The sequence below is a fragment of the Phalacrocorax aristotelis genome, chromosome 3, assembly GCF_949628215.1.
Source record: "Phalacrocorax aristotelis chromosome 3, bGulAri2.1, whole genome shotgun sequence".
In the NCBI taxonomy this organism is placed as follows: Eukaryota; Metazoa; Chordata; class Aves; order Suliformes; family Phalacrocoracidae; genus Phalacrocorax; species Phalacrocorax aristotelis.
The window spans coordinates 38629082-38648616 of NC_134278.1; the positions used below are offsets into that span (position 1 = coordinate 38629082).

General features: G+C 44.5%; 2 protein-coding genes across 10 annotated transcripts in view; one reads left to right on the forward strand and one right to left on the reverse strand.

Annotated features, from left to right (window-relative positions):
- The window catches only part of UBE3D (ubiquitin protein ligase E3D), an 82748-nt gene extending 79658 nt beyond the window's left edge, over positions 1-3090 (reverse strand). Inside the window, exons 1-3 of one of the 4 annotated variants that reach the window (XM_075087167.1) lie at positions 2736-3090; positions 2161-2360; positions 131-221 (exon numbers count right to left, since the gene is read on the reverse strand). In XM_075087167.1, coding sequence (XP_074943268.1) covers positions 131-221; positions 2161-2360; positions 2736-2797 — 353 coding nt within the window. In that variant the 5' untranslated portion in view covers positions 2798-3090. The remainder of the gene's footprint in view (positions 1-130; positions 222-2160; positions 2361-2735) is intronic. The other 3 variants (XM_075087166.1, XM_075087164.1, XM_075087165.1) reach the window with 3 other exon arrangements.
- A 5741-nt stretch (positions 3091-8831) lies between these two features.
- Positions 8832-19535, forward strand: part of DOP1A (DOP1 leucine zipper like protein A) — a 68204-nt gene continuing 57500 nt past the window's right edge. For all 6 annotated transcript variants that reach the window (XR_012659568.1, XR_012659567.1, XM_075087173.1 and 3 more), the window contains exon 1: positions 8832-8920. The gene's annotated coding sequence lies outside the window, so the exon portion shown is untranslated. The remainder of the gene's footprint in view (positions 8921-19535) is intronic.

A 19535-nucleotide genomic window follows, 5' to 3' on the forward strand; every position in this document is an offset into this window, starting at 1 on the left:
TTCAGAAGTGCTCTCATCTATCAATTTCAAAATAAACACCTTTTAGCTGTCTCTCTAAGTACACAAAAGAGCACAAATATGAATCACTATGGCATTTATTGCTATAAATAAAAGACACTGCAGTACTCACCGGTCTTTTACTATGATGTCACCACAGGACTGACAGTAGAAGACATAATTCTTCTGGGGTTTCAGGCTTTCCCTCAAAGAAAAAACCAAATCTATAAATGGAAGAAGATATATTAACGTTCAAAATTGTGTAAAATTTTCAGCCAGTTGTACAGAAAAATCCTGCCAAATACCTAAAACCAAATAAGATAAGAATCTAACAAACAAAGCAAAGTGCTGATATTTTAAACACAACCTTAATTTATTTACCTGTAGAAGCAAGTACTTAGATGTAAGAAAAACTTGCCATTTCCACCTCATACCCTATATTGCGGAGTAGGAATTGTATATGTGAATAATTATTTTAAAGGTGCAAATCCTCTCCACAGGTGGAGCTGAGATATTGGTATCACTACAGAGGCTGTATAAATTAAAATTCAATACTACTCTTCTGTAATGATATTTCTGCTAATTGGTGTCTCTGCAATATGAGGGTACATCCCAGTACGTAACACAAAACAGTTGCGGGGGGGGGGGGGGCGGGAAGGCACTAGTTTTATATTTTCAGGCAGGTGAGATACCAGCTGCTGTGGTACAACTCAAAGAATAGATGGTGAGCAATACCCTCTGCAGGCCAGCAAAGCAAAAACGGTCTCACAAAAGCCAGCTCAGACAACTTTTCCAAATTTAAAAAGAGCTATAAAAGCCTCCACAAATTATCAAATAACATTAGGTGGAAGAAAAGTAACCCTGTAAGCCTAGTCTTATGTATGACCATGTTTTGCATTTCCCACTTTCTCAAACTTAAGAACAAAAGTATATTCTCAGCACCGGCATTCAGTATTTAAGGTTCAGATTGCAACCACAAGTTAAAAGTACTTTAACAGGTTCCAGAATTTCATATAAGAGACAACTAGTTTTGCATTCTTATATAAAATGTTAAAGGCTAACTAAGGTTATCCAGTATATACCATCTGGTTCACATACATGTTTTTCACTGGTACGACTGTCAAAGGTAAATTTTTAAGACTTCATCTTTGATCTTTTGAAGCATGCCTCGTTAATAAGACACACTAAATAATTTTTGTGCCATTTAACTGTCAAAGTACATGCATAATTACAGATTAACGTAGAGAAGCAACCTCAGCATACCATAAAATCGACATGCTCTTCTAGTGTGTTTCTGGTGCGGAAACCATTATTGCACCACATACTTTACTGGTCACTTCTACTTTAAAACCACAGAATGACAATTTTGTGTTATTTAATGTCTTTCTGAGTCACATCCTATTAAATAAATCTAAGCAAGCGGAGCTTGGATGCTGGAACGAAAGCAAGCACCAGCTATACTACCACGCTTGCTATTTATACAATCACATCCTAGACCTGAATTACCATCAGGGAAATAAAGTCCTTTGCAGATGTTACCTGCAACATTAACCCCTGCAAACTGAGGCTGTTGGAACAAGGAGCCACACCACAAAAATCACAGTCCTTTATGTTTTAACGGTCAGTGACAACCTTAGTGCGATAGCCTCGATGAATCATCTCATGGCATCTCATGGCATTTGTGCCAAAACAAAATAGGAGGGAAAGAAATTTTGAAGTAATATGGGAAAGCATTGGCAGAGTAACCGAGGGCAGTTCTCAAACTCCTATACAGAACACTCACTCAGCAACCACATTTCCCTTCCATTACACCCCTTTCTGCACTTTCGATTTTTAAAACTGACAATTTTATTACATTTTATCAGTTCCTGTTTAAAACTTCAATTCAGAGGTAAACAGAGCCTTTTAGTGAATGCAACAGCATATGCACAGTGCAAGCCATGAACTCCAGTGGGCTTGGGGTGGGTTTTTGCTTTGCTTTTTTTGTGGTTTTGGTTGTGGGGTTTTTTTTTATTCCCCTGCTGCAGAATCTACACTTTAAGGTCTCCGCTTGCAACTCCCTTAAATCAGTGCGGTTTCAGGTAACCTCTAAGCAAAGAAGCCTATTTTCAAGCCCCGGGCCGAGCCCGCCCCCACCCCGTACCCGGGCTCGCCTGGCCTTACCGGCGGCGGGCGGCGGGCGGACCAGGCGCATGCGCAGGTGCAGGCCGCCGCCGGGGAGCGGGCGCAGGCCGCGGCAGGAGGCCGGTGCCAGCGCGACCCCCGCCGGCAGCGCCGCCGCCCGGCGGCTCCCGCCGCTCCTCACTTCCAGGCAGTCGGCGGCCACGCACACGTCCAGCGGCGAGCTCGGGGGGTCCCCCTCACTGCGGGAGGGCAAAGTAACGGGGTTTACCTCGGAAGGAAGGTGTCAGGACGAGCTGCTGCTGACGCCCCGCACGCAGCCCGGGTCGACCGACCCCGTGGTCGGCCCGCAGCCCCCCCGCCGCCCAGGTCGCGCCCCGGCACCCACGCGGTAAACCCGTGGGGGAGTTGAGGAGCGATCGAAAGAAATAAACCACCCTTCTCAGGAAGCATTTATTTGCACAGTAATTCAGGATTTTCCGAGGCGCCGGTACATAAACCGGTGTTCCTCCCTCGCCTCGTGTAAGGACACTAAATCCCAGCCCCGCCGCCCCCGCCAGCAACCGGCCGCTCCGCACGGCCCAAGCGGCAGAAGGCGCGCAGCGCCCCCGCACTACCGGATAACCAGCAAGGCGCTCTGCGTCCCCCGCCTGATCTCCAGCAGAAACCCTCCCGCCATGCCGGGAGACGAACAGCTCCGGCGGCCGGAGCAGGAAGCGGTCGCCCTTCCGCCGGCGCAGGCGGGGTGAGATCACCCGCCCACCACAGCGCCCCCGGTGGCTCGGCGCCGACCACGGCCCTGGGGGGGCCGCGGCGGGAAGGCGCCCCGGGGTGGCTGCTGCTCGCCCTGGGGGTCGGGCCTGGGTGCTCAGGGCTGCGTCCCATCGGGTTCCGAAGCGCCGAGGTCGAGGCTACACAGTCCGCTCCAGTGGGTTTTCTTATGCCCGGCCTGAACCTCTTGTGTCTCAACATCTGCCTGTGGTCTCCCGTCCTCCCGCCACACCATCCCTCTTCTCTGGCACCTCCCCACAGGCACTGGAGGCTGTGCTTGGGTCTACCCCCGAAGCCATCTCACCTCACAGTGATATCCCGAAGAAAATGGAATTTTCTTATAAATAATAACAATGAACCATGTAAGCCAGGCAAAACAGAAATTGGTGGCCAGAGCAGGGAGCTGAGAGAGAGGGAAGCATTTGTTTTATGACTATAGCCTTGAGGAGAGCTGAGAGACTGATAAAGGCAAATATGCCACATCAGAGTACACTGAAAACTGGGTGATAAAGTCAAGGAGGACAACTAATTGGGATGTTGATAAGAACTAAAACTAAGTGTCCTTTAGGTGAACTATCCTCATTATAACACTAAAAATAACGCCTGTAGGCCAGAAACCCTCCCACTCAAATAAGCCCCTTACTCTCTGAGCATGCATGGTAAATTTAAAGGGAGTTGTACCTTTATGGTGAAGTGAGAAAGATATTAACCAATTATTAGCTGAGGGGTGTGAATATTAGCTGCGACTGACACATTTAACTCTAAATGCCTTGTAGTTTGTCAGTGCGGAGTGCTAGCTCTGTGGAGTTACCACTTAGCACCCCTCTTTGTGCAAAAATGAGTTGAATAAAATACCTCCACTCTGTGTGTAGTTTGGTGTTTTGCACACCAGGCGAATGAACGTGCTTCTCGGGATAACAACAGGGCTCCAGCACCAACCGTCCTGGTGGCATCCAACAAACTTGGTCCTGTTTATGGACACCTTCCCTGCGAGGGGCATGGCAGGAAGACTGGGCACTGTCTCCTCAATGTGGTCTGTCAAGTCCTAAGTAATGGGGGATAATCGGTCTCCGTGATCTATGGGCTCTGCTCCAGGATGCTGTTGGCCCTCATTACTGCCAGGGCCAGCTCCGCTCGCTGCACACCAGGGCCCCAGGGCCTTCCCCACAGACCTGCTCCCCAGCCAGGCACTCCTGGTCTCTACTGGCGCCCAGGGCTCATCCTTCCCAGGGGCAGCAGTCCCCCATGACAACCAGGCTTTGTGACACAGAGACTTCCTTCAGTTTGTATCAAAAGGCTTTATCTACTTCCTTATCCTGATTGGGTAGTCCGCAACATGCTCCCACCAAGGTGTCACCCTCAGTGGCTTCTCTTCTGATCCTGATGGACAAGCTCTGGCCCAACCCGTTGCCCAGCCCACATACCCAAGATGCCGTTTCTCACAGAGGTTGGTATCATTGGTGCTCATGTGGATAAGCAGCTGGGGGTCATAGGCTGAGGGATGGGCAAACCTCAGCAGTGTCCTTGCAACATGTTGGCTTCAAGGCCCCAGCAAGCAAAAAACCCAGACAGCAAGTCAGGTTGGCAGATGGGATCCTCTGTCCCTCACAGCAGAGAGTCACCCGCTGCTCTCATCCACCATTTTCTCCTGGTGGTACTGCTGTGTGGTTCAGGCTTGGCCAACTGTGGTGCTTCCCCAGATAAGCCTTTCCCCCACCATCTGCTACCAGGGCATGAAGCCTATATTCCAACTGCAGATCTGCAGGTGGAAAAGGAGCTGGCCTCCTGTTGCTAGATGTGACAAGCTTCCCGCCTTCCCCATCATGGGAAGCTCTCCATTTCCCTACACCCAACCACAATCTCTAGCCGCCCCTCCTTCTGTGCAGTTTGGGCTTTCATCTTCCACAGGGTCTCTGGGAAGACATTGTCAAACTCTTTTTCATCTTCCCTGGTACTGCACAGTCTGCTGGACTCCTCCTCAAGCTCCGTAGATTGGCAACGACTCCTCGCCACTGCACACATCCAGCAAGCCAGGGCACCAGCTCTGCAGGGTGGTCCCTGTAACCCTCAGCCTCCAAAGCTGCAGCCCCCCCCATACTAGGTCTGGCTGGGATGGAGTTTCCTCACAGCAGCCCATACGAAGTTATGCTTAAGATTTGTGACCAAACAGTGTTGATAACACACCAGTGTTTTAGCTACTGATGAACAGTGTTGCACATTGTCAAGGCCTTCTCAGTGCCTCACTCTGCTTCCCCCAGCAAGAAGGCTGGAGGCAGGGAAGAGGCTGGGGAAGGGGAGAGTTAGGACAGCTGACTCAAATTGACCCGAGAGATATTCCATAGCACGTAACGTCATGCGCAGCAATAAAAACTGGGGGTGTAGTCTTTCCGAAGTAGCCATTGCTCAGAGACTGGCTGGGCATCAGCGGTCTGCCTGTGGGAGGTGGCAAGTGATCGTCTTTGCGCTCTTTTTCCTCTTGCCTTCACTTACTAAACCATCATCATCTTGACTCACGCCTTTTCTTGCTTTTGCTATTCTGCTTCTCCCCCTGTGGAGCAGTGAGCTAGCAGCTGGCTGGGGCCAACCCACCGTGCCCCCAAAGCTCTGTCTGAGCAGAGGCCCCTGCTAAGCCAGGGCAGGCTCCCCAGTCAGTGCTGGGGACTGTGTCCTGCGGCGTGTCACTGCACCACCACCGACCACCTGCCTTGTGGACAACCCCCTCTCCACTCTTTCTTGCTACATTACAAGTCTGCCCGAATTCCTCCCAACCCGTGTTTGCCCAGCTCTTGAATGCTGTCGCACTGCACTTGTACCAAAAGGACCCTTGGCACACACATCTGCTGCTCTGGGGTGAGGCTTCCTACCGCTTCTCAAGAGGTCTTTTATCAAGAGACTAAGCCTACCTTGAGACCCCTGTGTGACCATCCCTTAGCTCATGAGCCCTGTCACTACTGCACACTTCGTCCAGCCCACCGCCCTCACAGTATGTAAGAGGCTGTTGGTGATCTGCATTCAAGGACACCAAGGAAAGAAGCTTTTGCTTTGGAAAAAAACACATTCTTTTGCAATGCTAAGGGTTTACTTTCTATGAAGGTCGCAAGACCTTTTGCGATTGCAGAGTTATTTGAACACGTGATCTGCAAAGCTTCAAACAAAAAGGCAGACTTGCACATGTTCATTTTATAGCAATTTACTACCTAAGATGTGGTTACTTTGAAGTGATCTTAGTCCTTGGAGTTGGCAAAACCGAGTAGATGTCTTAGGAGAGCTTCAAAGAAGTAAATGGAGTAAGGTTAGATGTTGTGCAAAAAATATGGCAGACAATAGTCAGCTAAAATGTCTCAACCAAATATTTCTTTTTTTTTTACAAAGCATGAATTTATTCAAGTATTCTAAGATGCAGACTGTACTCTCTACATGCACTTCTGAGGGTGGTGTTTTGGGATTTTGTCATTGTTGGTTGTTTGCTTTTCTAAGGAAGAAAAATATTTAGTGTACATGGTGGCTTTCATTTCTAATTACTTCACAAACCAATGTACGTTAAACGTATGTTTAACGCAGGTTAAATTGTTCTAAGCAAGCAGGTCACACACCAAACATTAAATCAGCATAATTATAGGAGAATCAACTACTCCTAGTATTAGTAAAAAGGCCTTGGGCCCTCACTTTACAAAGGCTTACACAAGGCTACCAAAGTTATGAATAATCTTAAGTCCTTGCAGGGTGTGAGCTTCATTTATTCAAAAATGCCTGTTATAGGTTTCTCACTATTTCTCCAGTGAAATAATTACACAGAAATAAACATAAATGTACAGAGCAAGTGCACCTAGCCCAGTATTTTTCCTCCAACATCAGTATAAGGAGTTACTATTCAGGAAGAGCTGTGTAGTGGGGTCACTCCCCAGTACTTCCCCTGCATCTCTCATTGCATTGGGGATGCTGGAGGGTCCATCCTTGCCCATTTCCTTCAGTGTCCACTTATGGATGTATTTGCCATCTGTATGAATAATGTCTCCTTGAACCTATGGATAGTGTCTGAGACTCAGCAACTGCTGTCAATACATTCTAGAAATTCATAATCTGTTTTGCAGGAAAGCATTTTCTTTACATGCCTCAGAAATGATCTCCCACTGTTTTCATGAGGTCCCTCCTCATTCTCATACTGTGGAATATAATATGATATGATATGATTATGATTTGGCAGTGATAGGTTAGCGGTTGGACTTGATGATCTTAAGGGTCTTTTCCAACTTTAACGATTCTATGATTCTACGATTCTGTAACATGGTCAACAATTACTTTATATCTTGCATGATTTTGTAAATCGTGATCAATCCTCTCCCCTGTCTTCTCTCTCCGTATCAGTCAGTCCCAGCTGTTTTTGCTCTGGCTGTGAGGCAGTGACTCCATCCCTCCTCCGTGCTTTCCCCAACTCCTCCACATCCTTCTTGAGCCGTGAAGAACCGATGCAGTCATCCATCCAAGGCTGCGCCAGCATTTCATACAGCAGCCAAATGACTCCCTCTATCTTGTTCTCAATACTCTTCCTGATAACGTACAATGTTCTGTGGGTTTTTTTTCATTGCCACTGCACGTAAAGTTGATGAGACAATTTCAAAGAATTGTTTGAGAGCTCAGAGTGGTAACTGCTACTACTAAGTTCAGCAAAAGGAGAGCTTAGAAATCCAGCTGCTTTACAGCACAGGAGCATGTGAAAGCATGTAGTTACTGAAAGTGTCACCGCTTTTAAACAGCTCCAAAAGCACCACCAGCCCTAGTTAAGAATTAAATCTCAAATGCATTTTCAAAGGAAAATAAATGTAAATGCACCATTTTAACTGGAAATACATGACCTGTAGACTGATAATCGACGCTTCGGGAAACCAGGGGGAATTCTGAGCTTTCCAAAAAGTAACTGTTTCTCACCTACTGAATCCTGGAAGAGTTTAATGAGAAAAGGAATCTCATTTCCTCGTTATTATTATCCCAAGTCTGGTGAATAAATTTAGACTTCATGAAGTGTTGGCTGATAACGTAAGTCACCGAATAGAAGATTTATAAATATTATGAGGTTTTCCCCAGCAATATTTTAGAAATATTTACTGGTCTTCAGACATAGTCTAAAAGATTTATTTTACAAGCTGAATACACTTCTTTTTCCCGCAGTTACTTAAGTCATTTATAACCATAACTGTTTGCTGTTACGAAACCTGCTTAAATTTGAGAACCATAACGACGCCTTTAAAACTAACAGATTGCAGCCAAAGAACTGTGCTCTTTACTTGCTCCTGCAGTGAGAAATTCTTGTGGTGTCATCCACGCAGGCACCCCACGCACCTTGCTGTGTAATAAGCACTCAAGAGTATCAGTCACAGCTAATTTTAGAAAATTCTAAATGTGGCTACTACTGATATAATTGATACACTTTAAAAGTATCACCTGCCTTCCATTTTTAGCTGCACTCTATTTGATGAACTATGAAAGATTAGGCAAAGTACGTGTATGTGTGTATATATATACATAGACTTGTTTTTACTACATGTGCATCCACTTGCACGTTTTCCCCACACGTGGCATGGCGACGACGGTACCAGCGAGGCCCTGGGAGCAGCTCCCTCACGGAAAGTCACGGCCCACGCGTACAGAGCCACCTCTCCCCCCGCACGACGTGCGATCCGAACCGGCGGGCAGCGGGCCGCTCCCCGCGCCGCCGCGCGCGCCCGCGCGGGCAAACCAACGGCCGCAACCCACTCGCGCGTGATTCACTGGCGCCCAACACCAAAATAAGGGCGGTTCTGCGCCGGGCGCTGCGCGCTCACGCAGCCGCGCAGGACCGCGACCCCCCGCGCTCCCCTCCGCGCGCCTTTCCGGCTGCGGCCCACCAGGGGGCGCGGCGCGGCGCGGCGCGGGGCGGGGCGGGGCGGGGCGGGAGGAAGAGGAGGCGGTGGCGCGCCGCAGTGCACGCCGGGAGCTGTCAGGGCGGCGCGGGGGTGCCGGTGGCGGTCGAGCTCTTCCGGCTCGGGTCCCTCAGGTAACGCCGCTCACCCCAGCGCCCCTTTCCCTCCCTTCCTCCTGCCGGCGCGGGTAGGCTGCGGGGCCCAGCGGTAGCAGCGGCGGCTGCTCCTTTTCTCCCTCCCATCGCCGCGTTTGGCGGGGGGGGGGCGCCGCAGCCGAGCGGGGTCCGCCCCTGTAGCCGAGGCGGCCCTCTCTTCTCCTCTCCCCTCCCCTGCCCTCTCCTCCCCTTACCGGGCCGCGGGCACCGCCGGCGAGGGCGAGGCCGGGCCGGGCCCGAGCTGGCGTGAGGCGGGGGACAGGTGCCGCGGAGCCTGAGGAGAGCGGTTAGCCCGCTAATTGCTCAGCATCAATTAACCTGCGGTGCCTGGCTCAGCCGGCTGCCGCTCCCCGGTCTGCCCTCCGCTCCCCGGCACGGCGGCACGGGCCCGGGTGGGTTTCGGGGCTGCGGGGCCTCCCAGGGGAACCCCCCCGGGTCCAGGCCGGGTGTCGCCTGGTTTTCCCCCTCCGTGGAGGGGCCTCCTCAAGGGGACCTCCTCCTCTCTGGAGATAAGCTGAGCGTCGGGCTGCAAGAGCCGTCCGGCTTTGACCTTGAGCGTGTGAGGTCTGCGGGCCTGTTTTGGGTCAGATTCCTGGCTGGCTCGGCTGCGTGAGGTGTCGGGTGGGATGTTTGGAAGGGTGCGTGGGGCATGTGGCTGCCCCTGGTTTGTGTGGTGCAGGCTTAGATCTCATCTGTTGATGCAGAGGTGGCCTCAAACCATGTGATACCCACTTGAAAAGCATAAACATGTGACAGCTTCTGGTCTTAAATGTTTTTTTTTTTTTTAGAAATAACACTTGCATACCTGTAATAATAACAACCAGAAAAGTCTAAACAACTTACCTCTTCAAATATCCTAAAATATGCTCATGGGGTGCAGGTTTTAATAAGCTTGTTCTGGGTGACTCAACCCATGTATTTTTGCTCCTGATTAGCAAGAACCCTTTCACTCCTGCATCTTCTTCCTATATGCCGTAATAGTGAATGTGTTACGGTTCTCAGGTTAACTGTGTAATGTGATGCCTGAATTCCAGCTGTAGGCGTGTGAGGCAGTGGGAAGACTCTATCTAAATAGCAATGGGCTGGATCCTTCCAGGAAATAAGGGGGTCTAATATAAGGTTGAAGATCATTATCTTTCATTTTGTTGCCAGCTTTGGTCTGTCTGCCTTAAATTTTTATGCTGGCCTGGCTGTCACATTTGCTTATTTTTTTGTTTGAAATATTGGTAACTTTTCAAAAACAGGCTGAAATACAGTAGGCCTTTTGCAGGTCTAATAATAGTGCAATGTCTAAATACTGTGATTATCCAAAATGTACAGTCATTTTTAATATAGCAACTATGATTGTCATGTGGAGGAATGCCAATTTGGAAACAGGTGAAACGTCAACAGTATAATTCCTGGTTTTGTTTTAACTGAGATTAGAATAGGCACTTTTGGAAACGAAGCAGCCTGTAAAATTAGAGATTGGGAAGCAGAGACTGCATTTCTGTCTTGTTGAATGTCTTACTTTCCCAACTTGTTGGTAGCACCTGTGACAGTAGATGTTTAAACAGCATCTTGCAAAGACAAGTTATCTTGCATCTTCCATTAGTGGAGTGGCTGTGTGTTTGAGTGGATGGCTATGTGCACAAGTTGGGCCATCTTTATACTGGTAGTGTTTTTCGTGTGTGAAAATACTGGCGTGCTACACTGACCGCTGACTCACTGCACACACAGCAAGCTACACGGATAAGAATGCAGCCTGTCTGGTGTAAGTGGGCTCGCCTGTATTCCTCTGCCATTGTTCTCCCTTTGAATAAGGGAAGACAATTCCGTGTGTTCATCACTGGCTTAGTTCTCTTGACCAGAGTTACTGCTGTCCACCTTTAGTGTCTTCTCGCGTAGTTGGGAATGGCTGCTTGGGCTGAGCTCACTGGAAATGGTTATTACTATGCTACTTTTTATTCTTTTTTGCTTTGGTGGAGCTATATTGTATTGAATATGCAGTGTGTAGAAGAGACCCACAAGGAGGTATGAAGTGTGTTGCAAAAAACCCTGTTTTGGAAAATGCTGAGAAAAATAGGAGATAGAAAAGAGACTAAGCCAAATGATACCTACTAAAGCATGAAATAGAAAAATGGAAGTAATTTAATTGATTGCACATAAATTGTCTTTCAGATTAATAATTGTGTTGCCCTGACTTGTAGTTGAGAAGAAGTTGAATGGTAAATGGAAACTCTAAGTGATATGTTTCCCTCTGAGCTTGGGGAGAAGGAATAGCACAGGATCAACCATTTTTCCCCAATAACTGAAAAAAGAAATGAGAAGAAAGCACCAAAGAGACTCAGTAAACTTCACTAGTCAACACATCCCTATTTTTATCAGAAACTTGTACTTCAATATAAGCATAAAAATTATGTAAAGCCAAGGAATGGTGCTTTGCCTAATTTGGTTTCTAGTATCATTTGCAAAAATCAAAGGGAATTTAACCTTATATTTATGTCTTTTCTGGCTTACTTCTGAGGATAAGGAGAGTGAACAAGTTTTGGTCCAGCCACCATTTTCAGAACAGTCAGAAAAGGATTCTACGTTACAAATTCCTTTGAAATCCATCTGCAGAATATGTGAAATCAGATGCATTGTAAAATATAACCACAATCTAGATAATGCATAGGTATACATGTGGCATACAGCACTATTTCAGAATTGAAATCAGAATAAAATTACAGACATAAGTTGAAATTTGAAATGAGTGAATTAGTAATATCTTAGGGCCTCAGGGTATAATAAAAAAGGAAGCTGGACAAAGTCTTGCCCAAATGCATTGTATTAAAAGGTTGCCTGAGTAAGGCAGTGGTAAGGATATGAGAACTTCTGGCATGTTGTTGTGAAAGAAATATCAGGTCTGTTTGGTGGCAGAGTGTTAAACTTGCCTGAAGCTACATATTATTAGAACAATGTGTATGGTTGAATAAAAGGTTCATCTAAATCTTCAGTTTTAAAGTTACTGTGAGCAAAGAATAAATGAATGAATTATCAGGCCACCCTTTTTTTATTGTTAAGTTGGTAGATTCTGTGTTAAACCGTGTATCGGAATATTTAAAGAGATGTCATAGTGTGAATGCACAGCGCTACCCTGGAAGCCAGGCTTCTCTCTCCGTAGAGGAGAGTTCTGCAAGCGTAATGTAAGACAGTGAAACTCACGTACGTCCTTTTTTTGGCTGCCAAGCTGAAAAGTGTCCAGAAGTTGGCAAACTCTCTCAAAACAAAGTGTAGTACAAGTCTAAATTTAAACATAGTCATACTAGTTTGAGCTGTTTTTCATTGTTGTGTTTGCTATGGCTTTTTGTGTTTGTTTATTCATTTCTTTATTTTAACTGTATTACTATATTAATTGGATTTACTGGCTTGCTGAGAGTAAAAAATAAGCAGGAAAGAAAAAGAATACCTCAAGACGAGTGTTCCGTCATTAAATGCTTGGAAAGGATTGGAAGAGGAGAGCTAGCTAGTTAAAAAGGAATTCTTTTCAGAGAAGGTATAGTGGCCATTTGAAGGCATTGGGCTGAAACACACAAAAGTGAAAATAAATTGCAGTTTATTTTAGAAAGCTTGTCTTGTTACTGTGCTCAGACACCTGGAGAGAAGGTAACTAATTTGAAATCATGTACTTATTAATCGTTGCTCAACAAGGAGGGCAGTAGCCCCAAAGCCTAGTCAGTGTGTGTGAGCGTGAGAGCTGGGCAGGCAGGAAAAGCACAAAGCTCACAGTGGTGGCAGGTGGTGCAGGAGCCAGGGGGAGGGTGCAGTTGCACTCACACCAGAACATGCTCCTTTTCTCTTTGCTAATGATTTTTCCTACCCATCAAACTTGTGTGGTTACCATGGATTTAGCTATGTCGGACAAATACCTTCCGTATTCTGTTTAGAGTAATCCAAACAGCCTTAGTTCTAATATGTGTCTCAGGATCTTTTTATGAAGGTGGAGTAATTGCTAACTGTGTGATGTTGCAGGTTTGGTTATGGATAGCTGAAAAAAGGCCCTACCAACCCAGGGCGCAAGGCACCCTTTTTCAGCATGGTAACAGTTTGTTTTGGTCCAGGGAACAGTAGGTGATATGCTATATACAATGTTATACTTAATTTCTGAGTAAGGTTTTTGTGTTTCTGTTTGACTTGGCTTTGTTGAAGTGGCTGACTCCAGGAGGTTACATTTCATATATATATATATATATATATAAAATAACCTTAAATGTTCTATTCTGCATTTGGGATTGTTGGGATGTCAGCCTGAACACTGAAATGAAGATTATTAAAACAATGCCTTTACCCAGATGGATTACATTTCCTTGATGGATGCATTGATGCTATAATTTGGGTATAAAGATGGTAACTCTGTGAGCTGAGATGAAATGGAGTTTAAGGAGGAGACCCTCTGCAAACATGTCAAGAGAGTGCAGGTTAAATTCTAGGTGTGTTTTTTTTCCTTCAAATGAATTTCTTTATTCAAATGAGTAAGAGGTAAATAGTGACCAGTTCTAGATCTAGGTTGAAATATTGGTTGTTCAAATACAGTGGTCAACAAAGGGAAGAAAGGGACAAGAAATGTACTTGTGTGTATTGAAGGATAACAACAAATGCAAGGAAGCATTTCTGCATTTTTCTCTGTTGTGTTATTCTGACCTAAATTGCCATCTGTTTTTTTAATAAGATGTTTAAGATATTTTGCATAATTTAAAATAAGCATGGATATCTGTAGTTTTGTTGATTTTTTTTTTTTAAATACTAAATGCATGTTTATTAAGTTATAGTATAGTAGATGGATAACTAAATGAATCATTTGTTGCTAGAAAGTTAAAAACATGGGAAAATATTATTTTAGGAAGAAGAAAGTATCTTCAGTTAATGGTTAACCTGAGTTGTAACAAAGAAGATGCAAATCGTTATCTTTCATTTGCTGAGTGACATAACTGTAGATCTGTGAAATCTTCTTGAGATCAAATCAGACATTCAGAATATATTTTAAATGCAGAAACTAGTGAAAGTAAGATTCTAGCATTTGTGTAGTGCAAGAGGGCTTAACTCTAGAAAAGATCATGTCTGTTATCATAGAACGGTTTGGTTTGGAAGGGACCTTTGAAGATCATCTAGTTCCAGCCCTCCTGCCACAGGCAGGGACACCTTCTACTAGACCAGGCTGCTCAAGGCCCCATCCAGCCTGGCCTTGCATACTTCCAAGGATGGGGCATCTACAGCTTCTCTGGGCAACTTGTTCCAGTGCTTCACCACCCTCATAGTGGTGGTTTCTTCCTTATATCTAATCTAAATCTACCCTCTTTCAGTTTAAAGCCATCACCCCGTGTCCTATCACTAAATGCCCCTGTAAAAAGTCCCTCTCCAGCTTTCTTGTAGGCCCCCTTCAGGTACTGGAAGGCCGCAATAAGGTCTCCCTGCAGCCTTGTCTTCTCTAGGCTGAACAACCCCAACTCTCTCAGGGTGTCTTTGTAGGAGAGGAGCTCCAGCTCTCTGATCGTCTTCATGGCCCTCCTCTGGACTCACTCCAGCAGGTCCATGTCCTTACATTGGAGGCCCCAGATCTGGATGCAGTACTCCACATGGGGTCTCACCAGAGCTGAGCAGAGGAGCAGAATCACCTCCCTCAACCTGCTGGCCACACTTCTTTTGATGCAGCCCAGGACTATGGTTGGCTTTCTGGGCTGCAAGCACACACTGCCTGGTCATATTGAGCTTCTCATCAGGTCGCGTGGACTTGTGCACTTTCAGGTTCCTTAGGTGGTCTTGAACCTGATCTTCTCCTGCAGTGGGTGGTTCTTCATTCTCCCAGTCCCTGCCTTTGCTTTCTGTGACTTGGGCAGCATGGCTTGAGCACTTGCCCGTAAAGACTGAGGCAAAGAAGTCACTGAGTACCTCAGCCTTCTCTATATCCCAGGTAATAATGTCTCCTGTTTCCTTCCAGAGAGGGCCCACATTTTTCCTAGTCTTCCTTTAATCACCAACACACCTACAGAAGCTTTTCTTGTTGCCCTTGATGTCCCTGGCCAGATTTAATTCTGTCAGGGCTTTAGCTTTCCTAACCTGATCCCTGGCTGCTTGGACAATTTCTCCGTATTCCTCCCAGGCTACCTGACCTTGCTTCCACCCTCTGTAGGCTTCCTTTTTGTGTGTGAGTTTGTCAAGGAGCTCCTTATTCATCCATGCAGGCCTCCTGGTATTTTTTGCCTGATTTCCTCTTTGTTGGCGTGCATTGCTGCTGAGCTTGGAGGAGGGGATCCTTGATTATTAACCAGCCTTCTTGGGCCCCCCTTCCCTCCAGGGCTTTCTCCCATGGTACTCTGCCAAGTGGACCCCTGAAGAGGCCAAAGTCTGCTCTCCTGAAGCCCAGGGTAGCGAGCTTGCTGTGCACCCTCCTCGCTGCCCTAAGGATCTTAAACTCCACCATTTCATGGTCTCTGCAGCCAAGGCTGCCCTTGAGCTTCACATTCCCCACCAGCCTGCCCTTGTTGGTGAGAACAAGGTCGAGCATAGCGCCTCTCCTTGTTGGCTCCTCTGTCACATGGAGAAGGAAGTTATCATTAATGCATTCCAGGAACCTCCTGGATTGCTTATGCCCTGCTATGTTGTCCCTCCAACAGATATCGGGGTGGTTGAAGTCACCCATGAGGACCAGGGCTTGTGAATGTGAGTGCTCCTATCTGTCTACAGAGGGTCTCATCTGCTTGGTCTTCCTGGTCGAGTGGCCTGTAGCAGATCCCCACTATAAAGTCATTTGTCCCTGTCTTCCCTTTAATCCTGACCCATAAGCTCTTAGTCAGCTGCTCATCCGTGCCCAGGTGCAGCTCCGTGCACTCCAGCTGGTCACTGACATAGAGGGCAACACCCCCTCCTCATCTCCCCTGCCTGTCCTTCCTAAGAGCCTGCATCCTTCCATTCCAACTGAGTATCACATTGTCACTTGAGCATCTTGTTTGTTACTACAATGCTTTCATTGGGTAGCGTGTATTTAGTTTGCTTTATTCAGATTTTTTTAAATTAATTTTGACCTGTTAGATGTGGCTAAAATAATTATTTGGCATTAAGGCAAAGATAATTTTAACTGAGGAAAGCTTTTACTGCTTTATTACAGCAGTGCTTGGAGGTCCCTGTAGTGAACAGGGCTGCTTTTTCCCTCGTACTTTGCCACAAACAGTAAGACAGTCCTGAGTATTATGCAGTCACAGTGCACAAGGGCTTGAAGAAAAGGAATCAGTAGTGTTCTGTTGGTGGGTCTGGAATCAAAATCAAAATTTCAGTCTAATATGTCAAAATTTTTTGTTTGCTATTATATATTGAAAAGCTGTAATAAATTAGAAGTGAGTAGAGGGATTAAAATGTCATCCTAAACACTGTTTTTAATAGGCAATTGGAAAAGATGTATATTTACCAACGAGAGTGAGAAGTCTTTGGTCACTTTCTTCTCCCCTTCGATAGACAGATAGACATAGATTTGATACTTCTATACTTCTGAAAAATTATGCAATTTATTCTACAGCAAATACATTCACTTAGAGGTTGTTCATATTTATAGATTGTTTTCTTAAACAGTGAATAGAGAAGTTGATTGCTGAGAAGGCTTGTTATACATTCCTTATGAATTTTTAAGCTTGTTACTTGTTCTTTCTGAGCTCATGTCTGGTGTAAGTCAGATTTTGGAATAACATGAAACAGCAATAACAGAAAGAACATTTTAGGTACCTTATGTATGTCCGACAGACTATGCTCAGTGGTAGACTTAATTTTATTCCAGTTGTCTTTCGTCTGTGACTTCCCATATATGCAAAAGAAGAAAAAGTGTACTTAGTTTCTTTTTACTGACCACTTGGGTTTTTCTTTGTGATAATAAACATAAATAACATGTTTTGTAGATCCTAAAGCCAGGAGGGAGCGCATCGACTGGGGTACCTAATCTAACCTCTGCAGTACAAGCTGTAGGTTTTCTCTCATTTAATTCTTGTTCAAATGAAAATCACTCTCAGTAAAACATCTCATGTTAACTTAGAAGTTGTCAGTATGGGCAATGCACAGATTGTTATGCTGATTTAATTTAATTTTGTCATGGAAAGGAATTTAAACACCTAAAGCAGTGTCATTTTTTATGTGGAAAAATGTAATAAGCTGTTTCAACTTCTGAATTTTGGCTGGGTAGAGAAGTGTATTGGGAGTTATTAATCACAATATTAAATCTTAAGTGCTCTATTCTGTTGCAGGATACTAATGAGATCATGGCTAATTATAGTTAATTATACAGTCTGGGTTTTTTGTTTTGTTTGACTAAGTTGGTTTTTTTTAATCTTTCATGACTCTACTGAATAGCAATTGGCAAAATAACAAGCTCAAACAGTTCTTATACTTCAGAAGACATTAGAGATGCCTCTCTGAAAAATTCTGAAATAAGAGAACTCTGTAGAAAGTCAATTTAGAAATAGAGCAATTAGCTGTAATTGGAAGGTCTATATCTTTGGTGATAAAAGAACATATGTATTTCCAACATTTGATTTTTATCATAGGAGACTAGCCTGGGATTTGCCGTATTTGTTTCGTTATTCATGCTTTTAAATGCTTCTGAGGGGAAGCAAAGCACAATAAATTACCAAATATCATGGCTTCTGTTTTCCATGTATTCAAATCTGTGTTTGTATTAAGTCTATTTTAATAAAAATGTTTTTCTGCAGTTACCAGCTTGGTATGTGGGCACTGTACACAGCTTAAAAAGCAATAGCTCAGTACTGTGAAATTTGAATTTTTTCTCATCTGCTTTTTAATTATCTATTCGTTCTTTTACTGTACGTTCCATACCCACGCTTGAAACAGTAAACAATTTTAGAAAAGCCTTGAAATACTGCAACGCTGAAACTCTGAGGAATTCAAAGAGAGCAAGTTTGTGAGCTCAGGTTCTTACAGTACTTGGGACAATCTTGAGAATTCTTGAAGTGACATGATGTACGCAGATTTGTGCTCCACAGCAGTCCGCCCCTTGACCTGTACCAGAAAGCGACCATTTCAGTACTGCACATTGGTGCGAAACAGACAGAGCAATCCTGTGAGGCTTGAAAAATGTAGGACTGGAACAGTAGCAAATCAAACCTGAAGAGGAGATTTGGGGTACAACAGATACTGGAGAGCTTATGAATCGCTGGGAAGCCTTATAACCTTGTGATTAAATTGAGACATAATCTAGATGAAAGCTGCTTTTATTGAATAAGTGTTGATGAAGCTGTTGTTGTTCTCAATCAAGTTTCTTTAGCTTCAGTGAAAGCCATTTAGAGCCTCTTAAACAGGTTAATAGTTTGTGTTGATGTGAGATAGAAGGCTCTTAGGCACATGAATTGTGAAGGATGAGCATTTGCCATAGCAGTATCATCTTAACACGACTCAGAAGAAAACCAATATCACCTCATTGATGAAACGTATTGAGGGCTGCTCTGTGAATACACTATACACAAGCCCCAGCAAAAGGAGATACACAGCTGCAGGCAACTGCTTTCCTTGTCAAAGTCATGCTCAAAGACTTTACAGGCATCCAGGAATATCCAGAATTGTGTGGTGTCTGTTTTTCAATCCCCATCAGAAGGTGAAGTGGAAGGTAGTGTCAAGACCTACTTCTGCAATCACTTACGATTTAAATATGGTTTTATAAAGTATTTTGAAAGAGTGTAGCACTTCTTAGGTAGTTTCTTCTTCATTGGTAATAAGCATTCTGCTCAGACATCCCCATTTGCTTTTTGTCATCCATTAAAAAGAGGCCTGGTCGTCTAACAGATCAATGATTACCTATGCCCAGACTCATGAGAGTGGCTGAACCTTCAATCTGAGAAGGTTGTCTCATTTCATTAGGTATGCCAAAAGGGAAAAAAAGAACCCAAAGGATGGTGTTCTTCCTACCTTTGTTCAAACAGAGAAATGAATAAAGAGCATGATAGAAACAAGAAAAGATTAAAGGCTATATTTTGGAATATCTTCAGGCTAAACAGAAAGTAAGTCTTGTAGGACAAGTATATTTTTATGTATGAGTGCTAATAAAAATGGGCATTCCTGTAGTTTCAATGATCTTTGAATAAAAATAGTGCCAGGTTTATAAAAATAATACATAATATTTACATAGTATCTTCTCTGCATCCCTGGCTTATTTGGAAGATAAATTGTTTAGAGTAGAGACTTCATTGTGGGAAAAATATGCAATAAATTTTCTCTCACTGTAACTTCAAACTGTATAAAACTTTTTGTTTAAGAAAGAAAAATGAGACCATAACCATAGAGTAGTAAGAAAACAGAGTATACAAAACTTCATAATTATTAAATTCACTGATAACATATGGATAAATGTAAATATCAATTATTTGACTAGAGTTAGTTCATGAGTATCAGCTGGCGTGTGATAGATTTGTCTAAAAGCCTAGGTTATTCAGTTAAAATTCTTAATGTTTTTAAAAGGAGAATATTCTGATCAGTGTGTAAGTCAAAAAAAAAAAAAAAAAGCTACCTGTTTAACCCTGTGTTCCTGCTGGTTTTGTATAACCTTTGATAATACTGAATCAGTCCACACTCAGCTTTCAGGTTT